Genomic DNA, 19,844 nt, shown 5'->3' with positions numbered 1-19,844 from the left:
GAGGTTACCTTGGCATTTTGTTGCTTCCTCTGGAGGTAATCCCTCAGATCCTCCTTGGTCCGTCCTGGAGCTCAGCTATATCCAGATTTCAGCCTTTTCGACGCGCTGCTTCCGGTGTCATTGTGAGTCCTCTTGGATCTCTCTCCGTTAGTTGCGTCGAAACAGAGTTCCTTCCCTTGAACATGCCGATGTTCTTTGGGGTCAGCTTCTTTGGTACGCTACGTCCTCCGTGAATCTCCCTTCATTGACTCTCCTCGCCCGACCTCCCTTGAAGGCCGGTGAGAGTGTTCCTTGGTCCTAGTGTGTTGGGGGGCTACTGGGACTGTTTTATGTCCTCCCTTCTGGGTATTGTTCTTGGCCGCTGGAATCGACGCATCTTGTAATGGGAACGGTGGTTACATGACGTTGTTCTGCATCATGAAATTGACAACCGCTTGCAGGTCCGCCAATTTTTCTGCCATTCCTTTCATCTCTTCGTCCCTCCACAGGCATCTATCTTTCCATACCTGGAGGTCATCCTCATTATAATACCCGCTTTGGTCTAATTTCTTTGGTACGTCGCCTTCCTTACCGACGCCTTTCTCTCCGGGATTCGAATCCTGAGTTCTTTCGTTGCAATTATCTTCCTCAACGTCAAGGTCAATAGGTTTACTACTCCCAGTAGGGATGTCGTCCCCAACCTTTTCTTTCCGTTCGTCGTTGGTCATCTATTCTTTTTTTTTTTCCCACAGACGGCGCCAAATTATGGGTGTCAATTTCTGACCACACTGCTAAACAGGTACTCAGTTGGAGAACACTGACAAAATAGATTAAGTCCGAGCGACCTATCAAAAAGAAAAGATTCTGGCGGTGGTTCGTCCACCCGGGGGCACTCCGACGATTAAGTCAGTTATCTCTCAAAGATAGCAAAAGTGCTTAACTCACTATTCAGAATACAAAAAGCATACCTTAAACCCATGAGGGTGACTCTCTTTTATAGCCAACACTAATCTAATCCCAATAGAAGTCTAACTCCAATAGATTATGTCTCAATACTAATCTTGGACTCCCAGTTAGATTGGGATAAACTTTCTAAGAATCTTATCTTTATCCAAACTGAAGTCCTTTTTTATTTTAGGACTCTTGTCCCTTATCCGCTTATCCCGGATTCCGGTATTTTCGCAGATAACCTCGGCCTAGCCGAGATCATCTCGACGTCATGACCAGGACACATGGCACCTCGGCTGACACTTCGGTGCCACCTTGGCCACGTGTTGTCATCCAAAAATTATGTCCCTACACTTACCTACTCTTTGATTGATTGTTTCAAAAAACTATTTTGATTATTACTCTTATCCATTGTTTGATTTTGTTCAAACTTTATTCTATTTGTAAGTGACAATATAATAAAAAATAATGATATTGATGATAATAGTGAGTTTTGGTGGGTGGATTAGAATTTTGGATTGAGAAAAAAGAAGATAAAATAATTGAAATTTAGAGAAGAAAATGAAGAGATTTGAATAGGAAGAATGCGTATAATTGATTAGGGTGTATCATAGAAAATAAAAATATATTTTATTTAAATATTTAATATTTGTTGTCCATATTAGTAAATTCACATTAAAATATAATAGAAATTTAAATTTTAAAATTTAAATTGGCGTGTAGTAAGATAATTTTTGAGTTCAAATATAATGTCCCCACAACAGCAACTGATTTAATGAGCTGAGCCATAGCCCAAGCCCAATAAGAAAAACCAGTTATAGTTGCGAATTGAATGTCCTAATTAGGATTGTGCAAAATATGGCATAATCCGCAAAAATCGCACTAATCCTCATTAATCAGCACTACTCTATCCGCTAATCGTGATTTAAACTTTAAAATTTATAATCCTCCTTCAAAACTAGAGGTGAGCAGCGGATATACCGATCCTTCAAAACCGACCGAACTGAACCGAACCGAACCGATCCGCCGCATTTTGGACGTATACGTGATGATGAGCGGACGGTTGCGGATTGATTTTCTCCAATCCGCCAATCTGGCAGACAGATGGCGGATTTGAGATTCCTTTGGCCACAATCGAACTGCCAAACTGCGAGCACCCCTAGTAATTTATAAGTCTTTGTATTTTCAATTTATTTAAATATTCTGTTGAAAAAAAGTTTTCAACTTGAATATCTTTTTTGAATTGAAAAAAATAAACATAATATTTATCTTTATTTTTTGGTTTTTAAATCTATCTCTAAAAATAATAAATAGAAAATATAATATTGCTGGTTGGTTTTTGTTTTCAAAAATAGATATAGATGTAACAATACAGAGATATACAATCTCTACTATTACTCTGTTCATGGTTTTGGTGGTTTGAATTGTTTTTATATTTTAAGAATCACAGATTATAATACTTTATGTGGATGAGGCATGCAGTGATTATAATATTCTAAAGTTTCAAACTTTTTTGCTTTGGATGAGGCATGCAGTGATTGTAATATTTTTTCAAGTCATTGATTGTAATACTTTCTTTTTCTTTTTTTGAGGAAGTACATAAGTTGAATTATGTTGAAAATTTATAAAATTTTAAACCGCCAAACTGATTTGCGTCCATCCGTCAAACCGCCAAACTGCTCAATCCACACCCGCCGAATTGGCAGACGGATGCGGATTGATTTTCTCCAATCCACCAATCTGGCGGACGGATAGCGGATTGGAGGTTTAGTGGCCGCAACCAACCCGCGCCCACCCCTATTCAAAACCGTTCCGTTCCGCTATAGTTAATACATATATATTTTCTATCCTATAATGAAATATCAAAGTAAAAATAAGTGTGAAAGAGATTTAATATGTAAAATTTATTACAAATTAGTAGTTATATATATGAAAAATATTATGCAAAATAATGTTATATATTATGCAAAGGCTTGAGAATTGGTTATAATATTTTTCAATCCGCCAATCAACCCAAAACAGCTCAAATCGCAATTTGTCAATTTGTCAATTCACTAATCCGTCATTCGATTTATAATTTTACTTTCAAACCACCCGAACCGCACCACATACACCTTAACAACTGCTGGTATAGTAGGCTGGGTAATTTGTGAATGGGCTTATAGTTATGATACCATTTTACAGTCGGACTGGGCCTGAGACAAGAGTTTTTCCACCAGTCCTCAGTCATGTAGGTAAGGGCATTTTCAAAATTAACCCAAACTTCATGGCCATATACCCTAGTCGTTCCTACTAAAACACCGTACCTACGAGAAAAATTCGGGAGCTTCTATTTGCACACACTTAATGATTTTATTTTTATTACAATTTTATCCCTAAGTGAAATTACTATTTTGGACATCATACACAATTCAAATAAACAAACGTTCTCATTGCACATCCAGACTCCATATCCACATCATGTTGAAGTTGTTAAAGCCGTTGAAGCTCCAAGTCCATTATAACTACTCCTTCTTCCATACTCAATTCACATTCCATCATCATCCTTTGAAACCCTTCATTGTTAGCTTCCATTCATTAGTCCACACACTAAACACCCTCATTCTTGATTCGTAACTTTTCATTAGTTTATTCACTAAACCTCATCCTCATTCATCATTGTTATGGAAGATTTTTCTTCTGAAAATTTAGATTTTCAAAAACAAATAAATGTTTATAAGAAAGATAGCTAAGGATATGTAAGTTTTGCAATGTAAAAGTCTTTTTTTTTCTTTTTCTTTTTTTTCAGCGTCTTTCAGATAACCAAGGTTGAAACATATCAATTTATTCAGCAGTCTACTACTGAAATAATTATGTAATTTCGGAAGTTGTCGTCCGAAATAATTTAAATTTTACGACATTCAAATTCCGAATTGGTAAAAATAATTCGGACAACTACATTCGAATAGTAGCATTTTGTTCGACACTGTACTTTCGAAAGAAGTAATTTTTTTTTTCCCCCATTTTATATTCCAAATTTGTAAACTGCATACTAAATTTGCAGTCTCGAATTGTAAATTTGTCTTTATAATGCCATTTCAAATTTGTAATGTTGTATAAAACATGTAGGAATATGTGTCAACTCAAGGAAGTCAGGTTTGCGCGAATAGTGTGTTGGATCACACTACTCAATTCACAACTGAACAGATTCACTCTACGAAATTATAATGATTGTGTTTTGAGTTGCTCAACAAATGTAAATATTTGATAATATTTATTTGACTTTGTAGGTATTCAAAAGTAAGGATGAATTGCTCAACTAGGTACGTGAAGTTGGAAAGAGAAATGGTTTGGTCATTGTAATCAAAACATCAGACTATGGTGGAGGGAAAAAAAACCCAGGATGTATCTTGCTTGTGAGAGGAGTGGCCAATATAGAGCGACAAAGAAGTTAAAACATGATGGCAACAATACATCAAGAATAACCGGTATGAAGAAGTGTGGTTGTCCTTTTGATATGAGGGCTCACAGGTTTATCACAAATGATGAATGGACATTGACCATAGTATGTAGATTGCATAACCATCCACCTACGGAGCACCTTGAGGGACATTCATATGCGGGGAGGCTGTCAAAGGATGAGAAAACATTGTTAATGGATATGCCAAAGAGTATGGTTAGGCCAAAAGAAATCCTAGTAGCCTTGAAGCAGCGAGATGCCCTAAATATAAGTACACTTAAAACCATTTACAATGTACGCCATCGAAACAGGGTGGTACAAAGAGCTGGAAGATCACATATGCAACACTTATTGGATGAATTGGCCAAGTATAATTACATTGAGTGCCATCGATGTGAAGAGTTTTGGGCACATTCTACCAGTTTGAACTTATTTCGGGCACATTCTACCAGTTTGGACTTATTTCAGTCTTTCCCATGTATATTAATTATGGATTGCACATTTAAAACCAAAAGATATCGTTTTCCTCTTCTTGAAATTATGGGAGTGACATCAACTGAAATGACTTTCTCTGTAGCTTTCGTATACTTACAGTATGAGAGGGCCGACAACTATGCGTGGGTGTTAGTTACATTGCGTGATGTCATGAATTGTTTTGTTTTGCCAGTGATTATTGTCACTGACAGAGAGCTAGCCTTGATGAATGCCATACAGAAGATATTCCCGAGTGGAAGACATTTATTATGTCGTTGGCATATCAGTAAGAATGTATTAACTAAATGCAAGAAAATGTTTGAGACACAACAGAAATGGGAGAAGTTCAACCATGAGTGGAACTCTTTAGTTTATTCATCTTCTGAAATTCAATACGATGAGCATCTTAAATCATTACTTAAGGAATTCAGTAGTTATCCCGAGGCAGTCAACTACGTCATGGATACTTGGTTGGTTCCTTACAAGGAGAAATTTGCGACGGCATGGACAGGCACGTGTAATTATGGCAATGTTACAACCAACCGGTAAAATTACTTTTATTTAATAAGTTATTAATAAGTTCCACGTACTTGATTTTTATTTGACTTACATTGAATTGAACAGGGCTGAGAATGCATATGCAAAACTTAAAAGACAATTGGGTTCATGCCAAGTCTCATTTCAGGCATCATTTGAGAAAATACACAGTCTACTTGAGTTGCAACACACTGATATCAAGGCTTCATTTGAGAAAAGTCTAACTGTTGTGCAACATCAATTCAAACCTTCTCAGTTTAGGGAGCTATGGGGTAATGTGTCTATCTCTGCATTAGAGTATTTGCTTGTAGAGAGTAAGAGAGCCAATTCTATTGGTATTGATGCTGAAGCTTGTAGATGTGTCCTTCGCAACACTCACAGTTTACCTTGTGCCCATGAGATTGCTGACTAAACAAGATTGTCCTATACCACTTGCTACCATACACTCACAGTGGAGGTAACTTCATATCTCTATATGCAACAAATAAGAGGAAACGAAGGTGACTTGTCATACAAAAGTAGAGTTGTTTGTGAAAAAGTTCAATGAAAGTGATAGAACCATGCGGTTAGATCTTTTGAAGAAGTTAAAAGAGATTGTATGTCCGGGAAGCACTTTTCTTGTTGAGCTGGAGGTGAAGCTCAAAACACGTCCTTGGGATCATAAGAAGATCAATGTTTCTACCCGTCGTGACCCGTGTGCATTTGAGTTTGTGCAATCTGGACATGATTTATTCTCACCTACGGACACTCAAATCACTACATTAGCTTCTACTCTGGAAACCAAGAAGAAGCGACCTGTTAAGGGAAAAGAGAAGGTGAATGCGAAGGGGAAGATGTACATTACCAAAATAGTAAAACCTGGTGCATATGTTGATACTTTCCCTTCTGGGTTGAAAACCATACATTAAGTTTGCCAAGGATGTAGCTGTAGATGGGAATTGTGGTTTCAAGGCTATAGCTGCTTTAATTGGTCATACAGAAGATGATTGGGCTCAGGTTAGGCGTGATCTTTTGGGTGAGCTACACATACATAGAGAGGAATACATTACACTTTATGGGTCCTACGAAAGGTTTGAAGAATTGATAAGCATATTGTCATACTTTGAAGACAATCCTGACTACTCATATTGGATAACTATGCCAGACATGGGGCATTTTGTTGCATCGTGCTACAATCTTGTGTTATGCCACTTGTCATTACAACAATGTCTTACCTTTTTACCTCTTAGAACAGAGCCAACACCTTAACTTGATAGATATGAGATTGCCATTGGGTTTGTTAACGGAAATCATTTCGTCCAGGTATAAGAGAAACTTATCAATTTGTGCATGCACAAGAAGTTATGAGGTATGACCACTAACTCAAGTGACATTTGGTGTAGGGTTTTTTGCTGCCAGGCCATCTAGTTCCTCCTATAGCCACTAATTGGTGAAAATACTGTCACTCTTACGCTGTCGACTGGGATGATGCATATGTGCGTCGCATTCAGCATTTCAAGGACATCATTCATGATACTGTAGCTACTTGAGAGACATTTGATGTTGTTGATGTCGAATGACACATGTATGCATTTGACAATGTTAGAATTATAGAAGAAATTAATGGATGTGTTTTTTGACGTTGATGCGTTCTGTGGCATGGATTAAATGTTATCGACCATTGTTACCATTCCATTCTAATAACAAAATATCATTTACAAAACCATCGACCATTGTTACCATTCCATTCTAATAATAAAATGTCATTTACAATGTCATTATTCCATTCTAATAAGAAAATATCTTTTATAATGGCATTAAAAGATGTGTACAACAGTGTCATCTTGCAAAAAAACACTACAAAAAATTCTTCAATTGACAAATAACATGTCACAAATTAGCTATATGCCTATGATTAGGCCTACGACTGTATGTCAATGTCAGAGATAAAAAGCGACCTCCAGTACAACTAGGTCCAGCAAAACTAGGTCCAGCTTCGTCAATGTGCTGACCTTCAAGGACAAGCTCCATAGCCTCGATAGCCTTGTAAAGTCGATAAGGATGTCGAATCCTGTCCTCATAACCAACCTGAATGATAGGATGTGCAATCCTAAGTGCATGTGCAATACACTGTATTTGAAAAGAATATCATGTTTTAGGGAACATATCAGAAAAGCAAAAGTAAGCTACAAATGCATAAAAGAGGATAATATATTACATCGACATGTTGGTTGAAATCCTGATGTTCATGGACACGTGGTTCATCAGTGTGCTCAACATATAGGTGCATGATATTCTTATGCCAATCCATGTAACCCGGTACACATTCCCAAGGCTAACGAACTGGTGTTCTCCTCTGCTGCTCAGATAACATATGGTTATCCCAAGCCTCTAGATCCTATTCAAGTATCTATACATGATTGTATATCGTGCATATATGTTGCCTCGAGTACCACGAATGGGAGCTAACGGTGCATTTGGGATGGTTTGAACCCTGCCAAACTGCCTCAGAACTCTATCTGGATGATAGGGTTCGACCACGTCTAAGCACTTCAAGCATCCATGGTAGAACGTAACCGGGTTACATGGATGCCGGTCTCTGCAACTATGATATAAATCCTAAATAACCTATAAACGTAAAGTGTTTTTGAATTAAAGTATATAAAGGGTAACATAAATGGAAAGTGTTAAAATTATTGATGGACGAGTAAACTTACATCAGTTGCTACCAAACTGTCAAGCTCCACTTGAAAAGATTTGAAATGATTAATGGAGGAACCCGCCTCTTTCCTAGATGTCCACTGGTGCACGTGTGGCATGTTTTCATTGTAGCCAATGTTCTGGTGAGGTCGGAATGCTCGGAAGTGCTCATAAATCCACGCCTCCAAAAAAGACATATAACTACCCATCTGCTTAACACCGAATTGGCTAACATACCCCAACTGTCTGTCTAAAAATGATAATGCAGCAGCACCCCAAGCGTAAGTATGAATGGATCCCAAATCCATCAATAAGTCAAGGTAAACAACAGGAACCCTACCGCCACTCTTGTCACTGAAGAGCGTACATCCCAACAGAAACAACAAATAAGCTCTAGCAGCGCATTATATGGCCTCCTTTGGGTCTGAATCTGTGACACCAGCAAACTGACTTCACAACCACTCAAGCCTGACTGAATTCCCACCAGCAGTAGAAACCTCGTTATGTGCTACACGTTCAGTAATCCCCAAGCCAAAAACCAGTAGTGTAACTCCATGAAGATCCATCACATCTAGTACGCGAACTAATTTATTTAAAATGAGAAGGCTAAGAATAGTGCCAACATCATCCAAGGTCAAGGTCATCTCACCAACTATCATATGAAATGTGTTCGTCTCAGGTTGCCCTCTCTCAACAAAACTGGAGATTAGAAGCTTGTTAACAAACCGATAAGTGTAACGAGCTAACTGTGACAACCCAAACAGCTCAATAATGGCTTTGAATCTGGTGTTGTTGTCTATTGACCACCGTAGCCATGCAAGGATCTTCAAAGAGTGATTATAACACTTTAGGAGCCCTCGTTCTTCTAAAACAAATGAATATCTCATTAGAAACTACCATATAACACAACAACAAAAAAATCATATACAAATGAATTTCACGTCTACTCAGGAATGTTTACCTCTCCCTGTCAAACAGCTACAACGACATGACTATTGAAACTCCGCAGTATTGATGGATCAGTCGGTCCACCTGGAAAAGCATGAGTAAGGTCCTCTTCCTGGACAGTAGGAGAATCAGGTAAAGGAACATCCTCCACAGCAATGTCAGGCATAGGGGTGTGCGCGGTGCGGGTCGGTGCGGTTTGAGAGAAAAATAGAAACCGTGTGGCGGGTGGCGGATTGATAAAAGTGTCACTAGAATTTGCCATTTTCCTTATCAAAAACCGGCGGTTCGGTTGGCAAATAATGGCGGATTTGCCTTGGCGGTTCGGGCGGATTGGCGGTTTATAAAAAATATAATTCAAATTACAAAACTTAAATCAAAGAGTAAAAAAAAGACGAGAGATACCGTGATATTAAGCATCTTGCGAAGCTTTCTTCTGATGCAGCAAGTGTAGCAACAACATGATAATATCAACGACTATGCCATCAGTTCATTACAAGCATCTGTGAAAGCTACCATGATCAAATACAATACATAAAATTCCCCTCGAGCAGTAATGTAATACTATATTCTAAGGTATAGAACAACAAGCAAACTTAAGTAAAAAAGAATTTTTAGAATCTTATAAAACATGATTTAATAGCTTTGCGGGTCGGTGCGGTTTGGAAGAAAAATAGAAACCGGCGGATTGATAAAAGTGTCACTAGAATTTGCCATTTTTCTTACCAAAAACCGGCGGTTCGATTGACAAATAATAACGAATTTGCCTTGGCGGTGCGGTTCGGTGCGGTTTTGGTAGTTTCGACGGTTTCGGCGGTATTATGCACACCCCTAGTCAGGCATATCATCATCTTCAACTCGTCTTTGGCTTCGGCTCCGACTTCGACTGGCACTAGGGATATCATATTCTACCGGAACTAGATCACGACCTCGACCCCGACCTTGTCCTCACCCACACCCTCGTCCCCGTTCATGGTCAACATCCAAATCACGACATTGTCTATTTGAAGTAGTAGGTGGGACACGTTGTTGACATTTAGGATCCATATTATTTGCAAAAATTAATATACTTTATGAGTATACAATTGTAAAAAGAATATACAAAAGAGAGGGAAAAAAAAAAGAACAAAACCGTTCGGAAGTTAAAAATCGCAAATGTCCATTATGTTCGAAAGTTGAAATCCAAAAAAACACATTCATTTTGAAAGTTGAATGTTGTCCGAATTAAACATATTCAGAAGTTGAATGTCAAAATAATGAAAAAAATTCAAACTTCTACTGTTGAAATAAATGATAATTTTCAAAATTTTACTTCTGAACAAGTTGTTTATTTTTAGATAACCAATTCCAAATGAGGAACAGATTACTCGTTCGGTGGGCTATGTGTTCGTTCGTTCGTTTCGAAAATGGTAAAAGCAAACCCTACATTACAAGTGAAATAGGAATGAGGATTGAAATAAGTAAACTAACCTAAGTTCTCTAAATGTGAAGAATTCCTTCAATGGTTCAATGAGATTCTTCATTGCTTCAATGAGATGTCTTCAATAAGCTTTTGGGAATGAAAGGTGTGAGAGATGGACTTGTGTGAGAGACGTGTGTGAAAGATGCAGCTTCAATGGGTGTGTATTTGCACCGTTCAAAAAGCTGGGTTTGAGGTCTAGGTGTGCGTGTGTGTATGTGTGTGTGTATAAGGATGGCAATGGGGGTTAATGGGGTGGATATTAATTCCCCATCCCCATTCTCTTATAATAAATTTTTCCCATTCCCCATTCCCCATTCCCCATTTCCTAATGGGTTTGGATTTTCTCCAACCCACTTTAATCCCCATTTTTATTTTATTTTTATTTTTTATATTTAATATTAACAATCACTTTTTTTTTTTAAAGGTTCACAACAAAAACTAAATATACCTTCAATCTTTTTTCTTTCTTTTTTAATATATTTAATGTTAACAACTTTTTTTTTTTTTTTTAAGTTTCATAACAAAAGCTAAATGGGTGTTGTTATGATGTGCAACCCCTTAAGGTTGCACACCATATGCAACCAACACAAAGGGTGTAAGTGGAAAGTGTAAACATAAAACAGGACAGCAAACAGAAAGGCGTAAGTGTAAGGTGTAAGTTGCATACTTAAGAAAAGTCCAAGCTAAATATACCTTCAATCTTTTTTCTTTCTTTTTTAATATATTTAATGTTAACAACTTTTTTTTTTTTATTTTTTAAGTTTCACAACAAAAGCTAAATATACCTTCAATCTTTTTTAATATATTTAATGTTAACAACTTTTTTTTTTTTTTTTTTTTTAAGGTTTTAGCTAAATATACCTTCAATCTTTTTTCTTTCTTTTTTAATATATTTAATGTTAACAACTTTTCTTTTTCTTTTTTTTTCTTTTTTTTAAGGTTTTAGCTAAATATACCTTCAATCTTTTTTCTTTCCTTTTTAATATATTTAATGTTCACGACTTCTTCTTTTTTTTCTTTTTTTTTTAGCTAAATATACCTTCAATCTTTTTTCTTTCTTTTTTAATATATTTAATGTTAACAACTTTTTTATTTTTTATTTTTTTTATTTTAAGGTTCACAACAAAAGCTAAATATACATTCAATCTTATTTTATTTTATTTGGTTCAATAACAAAATCAAATACACATTAATTAATTAATTAAAAAGTTTGTTTTATAATAATCAAATATATAATTTTGAGACAACCAAACAAGTTTTAGTAATTAAAAAAAAATGTGGAAGAACGTGAAAGATTAAAAAAAAATTACAACCTTCTCTCTCTCTCACTCTTACTCTCACTCTCTCCCCTACATGTTATAAGAACATGTTTACAATGTTATAAGAGTCTGTTTGAAGAAATAAGATGTGAAAGAACCTGGTTGAAAAAAGTGTTATAAGACTCATATTAAATTGCATCAGGGCATAAACAAGAAATTGTTTGTTGATCTCTTAGCCACAGATATTTTGGACGTTAAACCATCTTTCTCTTAGCAAATTTGAACCATTCATTTTAATTTATCCAAAATCTAATTATACCTTTTAACAAATCTAAACCACTCATTTTAAGATATCTATGCCTTATCACACCCAATCCATCCTCCATCTTTTTCCTTTAGTCCCCCACTAATTTTGTTGTTTGTTACTTTTAAAAAACAAAAAATATTTTTTCAATTAAATTTTTACTAATTTCACAACATTATCATCACTATTCTCACCTTCACTATCACACTACCATCACTATGCCCACTACCATCATCACTGCCGCCATCACTCCACCACTATGTCACAATCTCTACTTTCACCTTCGTTCCATCACCACCACCACCAAATATAAAAAATATATTTTTAATTTTTTTTATAAAAAATATTTTTCATTAAAAAATATTTTCTATCTAAATAAATGAACCATAACATTGGGAAATAAGCTGATTTCAGTTAAATCTGTTCATAACTAAGAAAAATTTTTTATTTAAAAAAAATTTATTTAGTAAGACTTTGTATCCCCTTTTTGTTTTTTCAGCAAATAAATCTTTGTACCCATCCTTTCTAACCAATCACGACTCATGCTTGTTTCGATTATCTACAATTTCCTTATTTTCAAATACATTCATATAATATATATGTTGTATGAATTGTGTGATAACATAAAACAAAGAGATTTATACTCGTTAATTGAAATTTCAGAACAAGCAAACCATTCTGAAAATTATAATACATAACAAAATAAAATAACATAGAAAAGCAAACCGAAACTTGCACTACATAGTGTCCTTAATTTTTTTAAATAAATTTAAAAAATTCGAGATATGCATAAAATTCGACAAGAATAATGTGACAATATTAATTAATGTGTATTTGATTTTATTGTTGAGCCAAATAAAATAAAATAAGATTGAATGTATATTTAGTTTTGGTTGTGAATCTTAAAAAAAAAAAATGGTTGTGAACCTTAAAAAAAAATTAAAAAAAAAAAGAAAGAAAAAAGATTGAATGTATATTTAGTTTTGGTTGTGAATCTTAAAAAAAAAAAAAATTGTGAACCTTAAAAAAAAAATTAAAAAAAAAATGGTTGTGAACCTTAAAAATAAATAAATAAATAAATAAACAAAAGAAAAAAGATTGAATGCATATTTAGCTTTGGTTGTGAATTTTAAAAATTAAAAAAAAAATGGTTGTGAACCTTAAAAATAAAAATAATAATAATTAAAAAAAAAGATTGAATGTATATTTAGCTTTGGTTGTGGATCTTAAAAAAAAAAGAAAAAAAAAAGTTGGTTGTGAACCTGAATAAATAAATAAATAAATAAAACAAAAAAGATTGAATGTATATTTAGTTTTGGTTGTGAATCTTAAAAAAAAAAAAAAAAAAAAAAAAAAAAAAAAAAAAAAAACATATGGGGAAATTAGTGGGTACCCATCCCCAATCCATCCCTTGTGGATATTTAAAGAATATCATTTACCCTACCTAATGGATAAGAAAAAAAAGAAAAAACCTATGTATTTGGGTTGGGTCTCCATGGATACCCACAGAGTAGGTTATCCATTGTCATCCCTATGTGTGTATGAGGGTAGATGTGGAATAAAAGATTTGTGTAGTGAGTAAAATAAATTGAGATTAATTTTTTAGGTGTACGTAGTGAGAATGATGTGCAAAAAGTGGAAATGAAAGTGCAAATAGAAGCTCCTAAAAAATTCTATATCCATATACTTAAGGACAATTTGGGAATCTAATTAAAAGTTAATTTTAATTTATTTTAAGTTATATTATTGCTTACATTTTTTATATATAAAATGATAAAAAAATAAAAAAACTCAGCTTTTAACCAACTTTTCAAATCACCCCTTAATTATCGTAGTACATATCTTTTTTCGGTACATACATTTATTAATTTGATTATTAATTAATTTTCTTAATTTACTTAATGAAAGTTACAATTATACTCTTCACTTATAACTATTGTACATACACCACTCAATCCTCATTTCCACACTTGTTGAGTGACCATGTTTTCAGATTTGTAGACTTATTGTAGACTCATGTGAAAACCATTCAAGATCACAGTTTGAAGTCAAGTGAAATGAATATAAAGTCCTCTATTGAATACAACAATTGAAGACCCTATTAAACTTCCATTGAAAACACTATTGAAAATCCTTCAAAATATTGTTGACGATAAGGTATATTTCCATTTTGTTATTGTATTTATCATTTCAGATCCTTGTGCACTCCATTGTCATTAAACCCTTGATTTTTTTTTTTTATAATGTTTTTCAGTTTGGGGATTTCGGCACTGATTTTTTGAAATTATACATTTAATTCGGAACTTAATTTCCAAATAAACGTGAATAGTTTGGCAAATTTGTTTCGAAAAAAATAAAAATAAAATTATGCAGTTGATCTCTAAATATAATGAAATAATTCGACAATTGACGTCTGAATATAATGAAATAATTTAGCACTGGTTGTTCGACTGATAATTGCAAAAGAAAAAAAAATTACTGCACAAAAAAACTGACATTTTTATCACTGATTTTGCTATCACCAGACATATTTTTGCGTGAGTTTGAATTTCTATTAGTTTGTAACTCTTCTATAACAAAATCAAGCAAAAATTGTGAAACTAATAAAAAAACGATATAAATATAAATAATAGAGTATAAATGTAGAGATTAAAGGAATATGAGAGTTGTTATGAGAATATTGCTTTGTAAGTAATAGAAGAGTATAGAGTGTGTAGTAAACAAATAACAATAATGGAAAAAATATGATTTAGTTTTTTTTTTTCTTTCTCAAAAGGTATTGAAATTTTTTAATTTTTAAAAAATCTGTAGCTGGAATATTTTTATATAATATTATTTGTGTTAGTAGATATCTATTTTGATCATCTTTATTTGAAATATAATTATTATTAAAATAATATTTATTTAAATATATGCACTAATTAATTATTAAGCATATTTATTATATAAGTAACAAATATCTAAAACTATATAAATAATATTATGTCATTTACTAATAGATTAATATATATTAATTGACACATGTAAGATTATTATTCCGTAGGTAAAAGATATGAAAATAGGAATTTCTCAACCCACGAAGGTTGGTGGTCTGCAGTAAGGGTGTGCACGGTGCGGCTCGGACGGTTTGAGAGTAAAATTATAAATCGAATAGTGGATTAGTGAATTAGCGGATTAGGAGATTGATAATTTACGATTTAGGTAATTTTTGACGGATTGAAGAATATTTTAACTAATTATTATACATTTGTATAATATATAACACTAATTTATATAATATTTTTTAAATTTATAACACAAAGTAATTTTACATAATATGTTTCATACATATAACCATTAATTAATAATAAATTTCATATTTTAAATATCTCCCGTATTTATTTTTATATTAATATTTTATTAAAAATTAAAAAATATATATATATTAATTATAGCGGGGCTATCCAATTGACGAATTATAAATTTTAAAGTATAAATTGCGGTTAGCGGTTATAGCAAATCTTTGTAATTTAAAGCAAAATTATCGATCTTTCCTTACAATCGAAGCGAAAATGGACTCTGATTTGTGGACTACGCGTCTCTTAGCTGCCTCCAGGCGATATCAATCTCGATCTGGTTAGTCTCAGTGCTACTCACGTTCTGTTTGTTTCCCGGGAAAAATCTTATGATAAAGAAAACGAACTTGGGATATTCAGATTTCCAGCTCGAAGCTGTTGTGAAAATTACAATCTTTGTTAAAATTTCTTTTGTGGGATTCAAATGGGGGGTTTGGTTTTTTTTCTTTTCTCAGAATTCGTGAAATTGGTTTTGATTGTAGTGCAGCTCACGAAGGAGGTGATGTTGATGGTGATGATGAGTCGCGGACGGAGTTTCTTTGCCCGTTCTGTGCCGAGGAATTCGACGTTGTCGGACTTTGCTGCCATGTCGATGAAGCCCATCCTGTTGAAGCTAAGAACGGGGTAATCATTTTTTGTTTAATTTTATAAGTGAAAAAATAAAATAAAATGAAACCCTACTAAATTCTATGGGGATTGGTGCTTTAAAGCTGTTTGCTTTATCCATTTTTTATTATTTTTTTATTTTATTTTTAAAGAGTGATAATGTGTTCATTGAGGGCAAGTGTTATTTTTTCTTATTTTTTACTGATTTTAGTTTGGATTTTCTTTTATTCATTTACATGTGAATTCCTGTTGTTTCTTTAGCAAAGCATATACGCACACTTATTCCTTATCTTTTTGTTCAACTATGACATGTTTTCTTTACAATTATTATCATATAGTCTTTTGTTGAGTGACATTTTGATTTGAGAAATTATTTAGTTATTGTCTCTGAAAAAGATGGCTTTGCAAGAATGAGTTACAGAAGTTGGCATCTGGGTTTTCCTGTTTGCTTGACGGAACCTTAGTTTAATATTTTTTGGTATCTAGATGAATTCCCCAAAGTGAGGGCCCCCAATTACATTGTGGGGACAACCCCCCAAAGATTGAGGTTTCCACACAACAATGTTTATTTGTCCCTTTGGAATGCATTTCCACCAGTGAACCGGAGTTGATGCATATCTTTCTGTTGGAAGACATATATAGATAACCAAAGGAATGTTTACAGTATCACTAGTCTGTTGCCGAACCAAACCCCCAGCTAACCTTTTTTTCTTAAGCACCTCATTCAAAAACCTCTTACCCTTAAACAACGGGAGTTATGTCAGACGTGTGCATATATGCATCTATACGGAAAATGCATTTGGGCTATGTATAAGCAAGATTCAACAGATATGCATTATCTTTTAATAGTTACTGCAAAAAGTATTAGTTACAAACTGCAGAACCACAATAAAGGTTTTGTTGTATAGACTGTTATTCATTTACCATTTTTGCTATTTACTAAAGAGTGATTTGTGCTTGCTGAGCTACACAAATTGTATGTTTCCACTGTTATGCTAATTAAATTGTTTATATATGCAGGTATGCCCAGTTTGTGCAAAAAGAGTGGGGATGGATTTGGTTGGCCATATGACAGTGCAACATGGAAGTCTTTTAAAGATATCCTTTTTGTTCAAGTTGTCTAAAGTTATAAGTTAGTTCCTTTCTATGTTGCAGTTATGGTTTTGGTTTTGATTTGGTGGAATGCCCTAGTGCTTGTGGGGATGCCTTGCAAAACATGAGCTCAAAGTCTGTGTGTAGATACCATAATTGAACTAATAACTGACTCGGTTTTATTGATAATGGTTAGACTGTATTTTGTCTCAACAGAAAACCACCCGGTATAGGGTTTTAGAAATTGTTGTTTCATCATACAACTGAGTACTGACTAAAAAAATTTCCTGAGCCCGATTAGGAAACATGTTTACAAACAATTTTGTCTAGCCGTCTCGGGATTCTGCCTATTCACCGGATTTTGCCAGTTTGCCGTCTGGATTTATTTCCTAGAAGAATTAAACCACGTGTCTGCTTACTCTGTGGTGTGCTTGGAGTCTTTGTTATCGCAGATTCTTTTTTACTAGTGCTATTGGAACTTTAATTGGTTGACTTTCCTTTAGAAGTTTATTTTATACAAAAAAGTAACCCCGTGTTTTCCTTACCATAGGAAACGGGTTTTAATCATGTGCATCGTGCATCTTCATTATCCCAGATTCGTTCTCTTTAAGGCTTTCCATGTATATTTCTGTTTTGTTTTTTGTTTTTTGTCTGTCTCAGTTTCTTTAAATGGTTTCATGAAGATTTATGCTGTTCCTTGACTAGAAGTTACGTGCAGCGCAAGAGGAGATTCCGTAAAGGTGGATCTAATTTGACAATTTCTACATTGAGAAAAGAACTGCGCGAAAGAAATATACAATCTCTTCTTGGGGGATCTCAGTCCTTGGTTTCATCCTCCAGTACAGAACCTGATCCATTGTTGTCTTCATTTATGTACAATCTTCCTGTGGTTGATGAGCCTGCAAGAGTAAAACCCAAATCTTCAGTGGAAGCAAGCTCGGTGAAGGAAAGCTCTATTGAGGATTCCTCTAAAAGGTTTGAGAATTGGCATTGATCATCGATTATTATGTTGTTTTTGTTTGTTGATTTATTAGAAATAGATGTGAAAACTTGAACTTGTAGTAATAAAGAGTTGGCCATGAATTGAAAGAAAGTAATTTGAGGAAGTGGATGCTTATTCATGTTAAAATAACCTATCTCCCTCTCTCCTGTGCAACTCACACACAATCATTCTCCCCCTCTCCCACAATAATTCAATAGGCCTGAATTCTTATATTAGAGGATGCTAAGTGTGATGCATATTATTATTACCTTGTTTGTTTTAACAAGTTTTAGCAGACCACAGAGTCAAAAGTTTATAATGAAACAAAATTCCTTATTCTGAATTCTGTGTATCACCATAGTTCAAAAGATTTGAATGTAGTTCCATTTTTTTGCATATTCTAATACCAAAATGAAGCTGGTTTGACTTCAATTCTGAGAGGCACCATTAAATTTTGAAAAAACCAAAAAATGCAGTGTGTCCCGAAACTAATAGCAATTTATGTCCATTCAATATACCTATTGATCAAATCTTTTTTGACAAACATGTAGTATATACTCAAATAGTCTCTACTGTTCTTATTTTTATCCCTTTCTTCGCTAATTTATTTTGTTTGAAGCTTTACAACAAACACACACGCCCAACCTTTCATTCTTGTAGTTATTGGTAGCACAGAAGTGCCATTATGTTTGATGTACATGGTTTTGTATACAAATAGAAGAAGAATCTGATGCCAATTTACTACTTACAGAAAAATCCAACAAACTCCATTGTCAGACAAGGATCAAGAAGAGAGGGCTAGGAAGTGTGAGTTTGTCCAAGGGCTGCTGCTGTCTACTTTTCTGGATGACAATTTATGAGTTTCAGGGAGTTTTGTAGCTCTGATGATGCTATTATATGTCATTACTGGAACTGTAGTTGAGGGAAGAAGAGAATGCTCTTAAACATTTGTTGGTGGAAGTAGTTGAGACACAGGAACATTATTGCATTCCCAGTTGTATGTAAAACGTATGTTTATATTATTGAAAAGTGGAACTGCTTTATTTTCCCAGATCATGTTATTGCAAATCTACCTGCACCAGTTTTTCTTTTCTTTTTCGATTTTTGTTTTTTTTTTTCTTGTCTTCTCCAGATAATTTGAAAGCAAGTCTCATCTGAATGTGCTGCATGGTAGGATCATTTCAAGCCAGGATATTTTGTATACAGAACAACACGAGAATGTAAACAGGTTAGGTCGGGTCGAGTCAAGTAAAGTAATGAATTGTTTAATAAATTTGATTTGAAAAAATAACTTAAAAAAAATGTTGCCAAGCAGACTTCTTTTGGTTTTTGAGCTGATTTTTACTTCAGTTTCAATGGAACTAATCAAGCTAGATTTTATATAATTTTATAGTATATAACATAATTTTTTTTGTTTAAATAAAACTTTAATGAACTAAACATAAGTCGAGCTTCCTGAGAGTCCTAATATTTGGTTGTGACATTTGTAGATTGCCCCAACAAGAGCTCAAGTTAAAAACGTTTGTGCAATTGATTTAAGAATCAACTAACTAAAATCCGATTCCCTTGACACATTAGTGGTGTGTGGATAAATTTTGAAGTGATGTTTTAAAAATCTCAACATTCCTAAGTATATAATAGTGGGTCACGGCATAAGCGATTTCTATACCAGATTTTGAAGTGATGTTTTAAAAATCTCAACATTCCTAAGTATATAATAGTGGGTCACGGCATTAGCCATTTCTATACCAGAGGATGCAACAATAAATGAGAAATTGCATTATCTAAAGAGATAAAAGTGTG

At 34.0% G+C, this 19,844-nt stretch overlaps 2 protein-coding genes across 2 annotated transcripts; both read left to right on the top strand.

The window, feature by feature from the left end:
* Positions 1-4,309: 4,309 nt before the first annotated feature.
* Positions 4,310-5,789, top strand: LOC145793990 (PKS-NRPS hybrid synthetase cheA-like). Its single transcript, XM_082876907.1, has 2 exons — positions 4,310-5,385; positions 5,465-5,789. Exons 1-2 carry the CDS (start codon positions 4,310-4,312, stop codon positions 5,787-5,789), a joined length of 1,401 nt encoding a protein of 466 aa, XP_082733033.1.
* Positions 5,790-15,471: 9,682 nt separating this feature from the next.
* Positions 15,472-19,092, top strand: LOC114300022 (protein DEHYDRATION-INDUCED 19 homolog 4). The gene is made up of 5 exons (XM_028244875.2): positions 15,472-15,641; positions 15,849-15,985; positions 16,988-17,065; positions 17,772-18,034; positions 18,793-19,092. Exons 1-5 carry the CDS (start codon positions 15,578-15,580, stop codon positions 18,899-18,901), a joined length of 651 nt encoding a protein of 216 aa, XP_028100676.2. The 5' UTR covers positions 15,472-15,577; the 3' UTR covers positions 18,902-19,092.
* The last annotated feature ends 752 nt before the right edge of the window (positions 19,093-19,844 follow it).

The sequence above is a fragment of the Camellia sinensis genome, chromosome 6 (genome assembly GCF_055761805.1).
Source record: "Camellia sinensis isolate YWXY chromosome 6, ASM5576180v1, whole genome shotgun sequence".
Lineage (NCBI taxonomy): Eukaryota > Viridiplantae > Streptophyta > Magnoliopsida > Ericales > Theaceae > Camellia > Camellia sinensis.
Note: the sequence above shows the minus strand (reverse complement) of the source record. Positions and strands in the feature narration are given on the sequence as shown.

What these genes read in the sequence shown, in the direction of transcription:
- LOC145793990 (XM_082876907.1), top strand. Translation starts at nt 4,310, where the DNA reads ATGTATCTTGCTTGTGAGAGGAGTGGCCAATATAGAGCGACAAAGAAG. An exon ending in GGCAATGTTACAACCAACCG is followed by an intron (nt 5,386 to 5,464) that starts GTAAAATTACTT and finishes TGAATTGAACAG; the next exon opens with GGCTGAGAATGCATATGCAA.
- LOC114300022 (XM_028244875.2), top strand. Translation starts at nt 15,578, where the DNA reads ATGGACTCTGATTTGTGGACTACGCGTCTCTTAGCTGCCTCCAGGCGA. An exon ending in CTGTTGAAGCTAAGAACGGG is followed by an intron (nt 15,986 to 16,987) that starts GTAATCATTTTT and finishes TTATATATGCAG; the next exon opens with GTATGCCCAGTTTGTGCAAA. An exon ending in ATTGAGGATTCCTCTAAAAG is followed by an intron (nt 18,035 to 18,792) that starts GTTTGAGAATTG and finishes TACTACTTACAG; the next exon opens with AAAAATCCAACAAACTCCAT.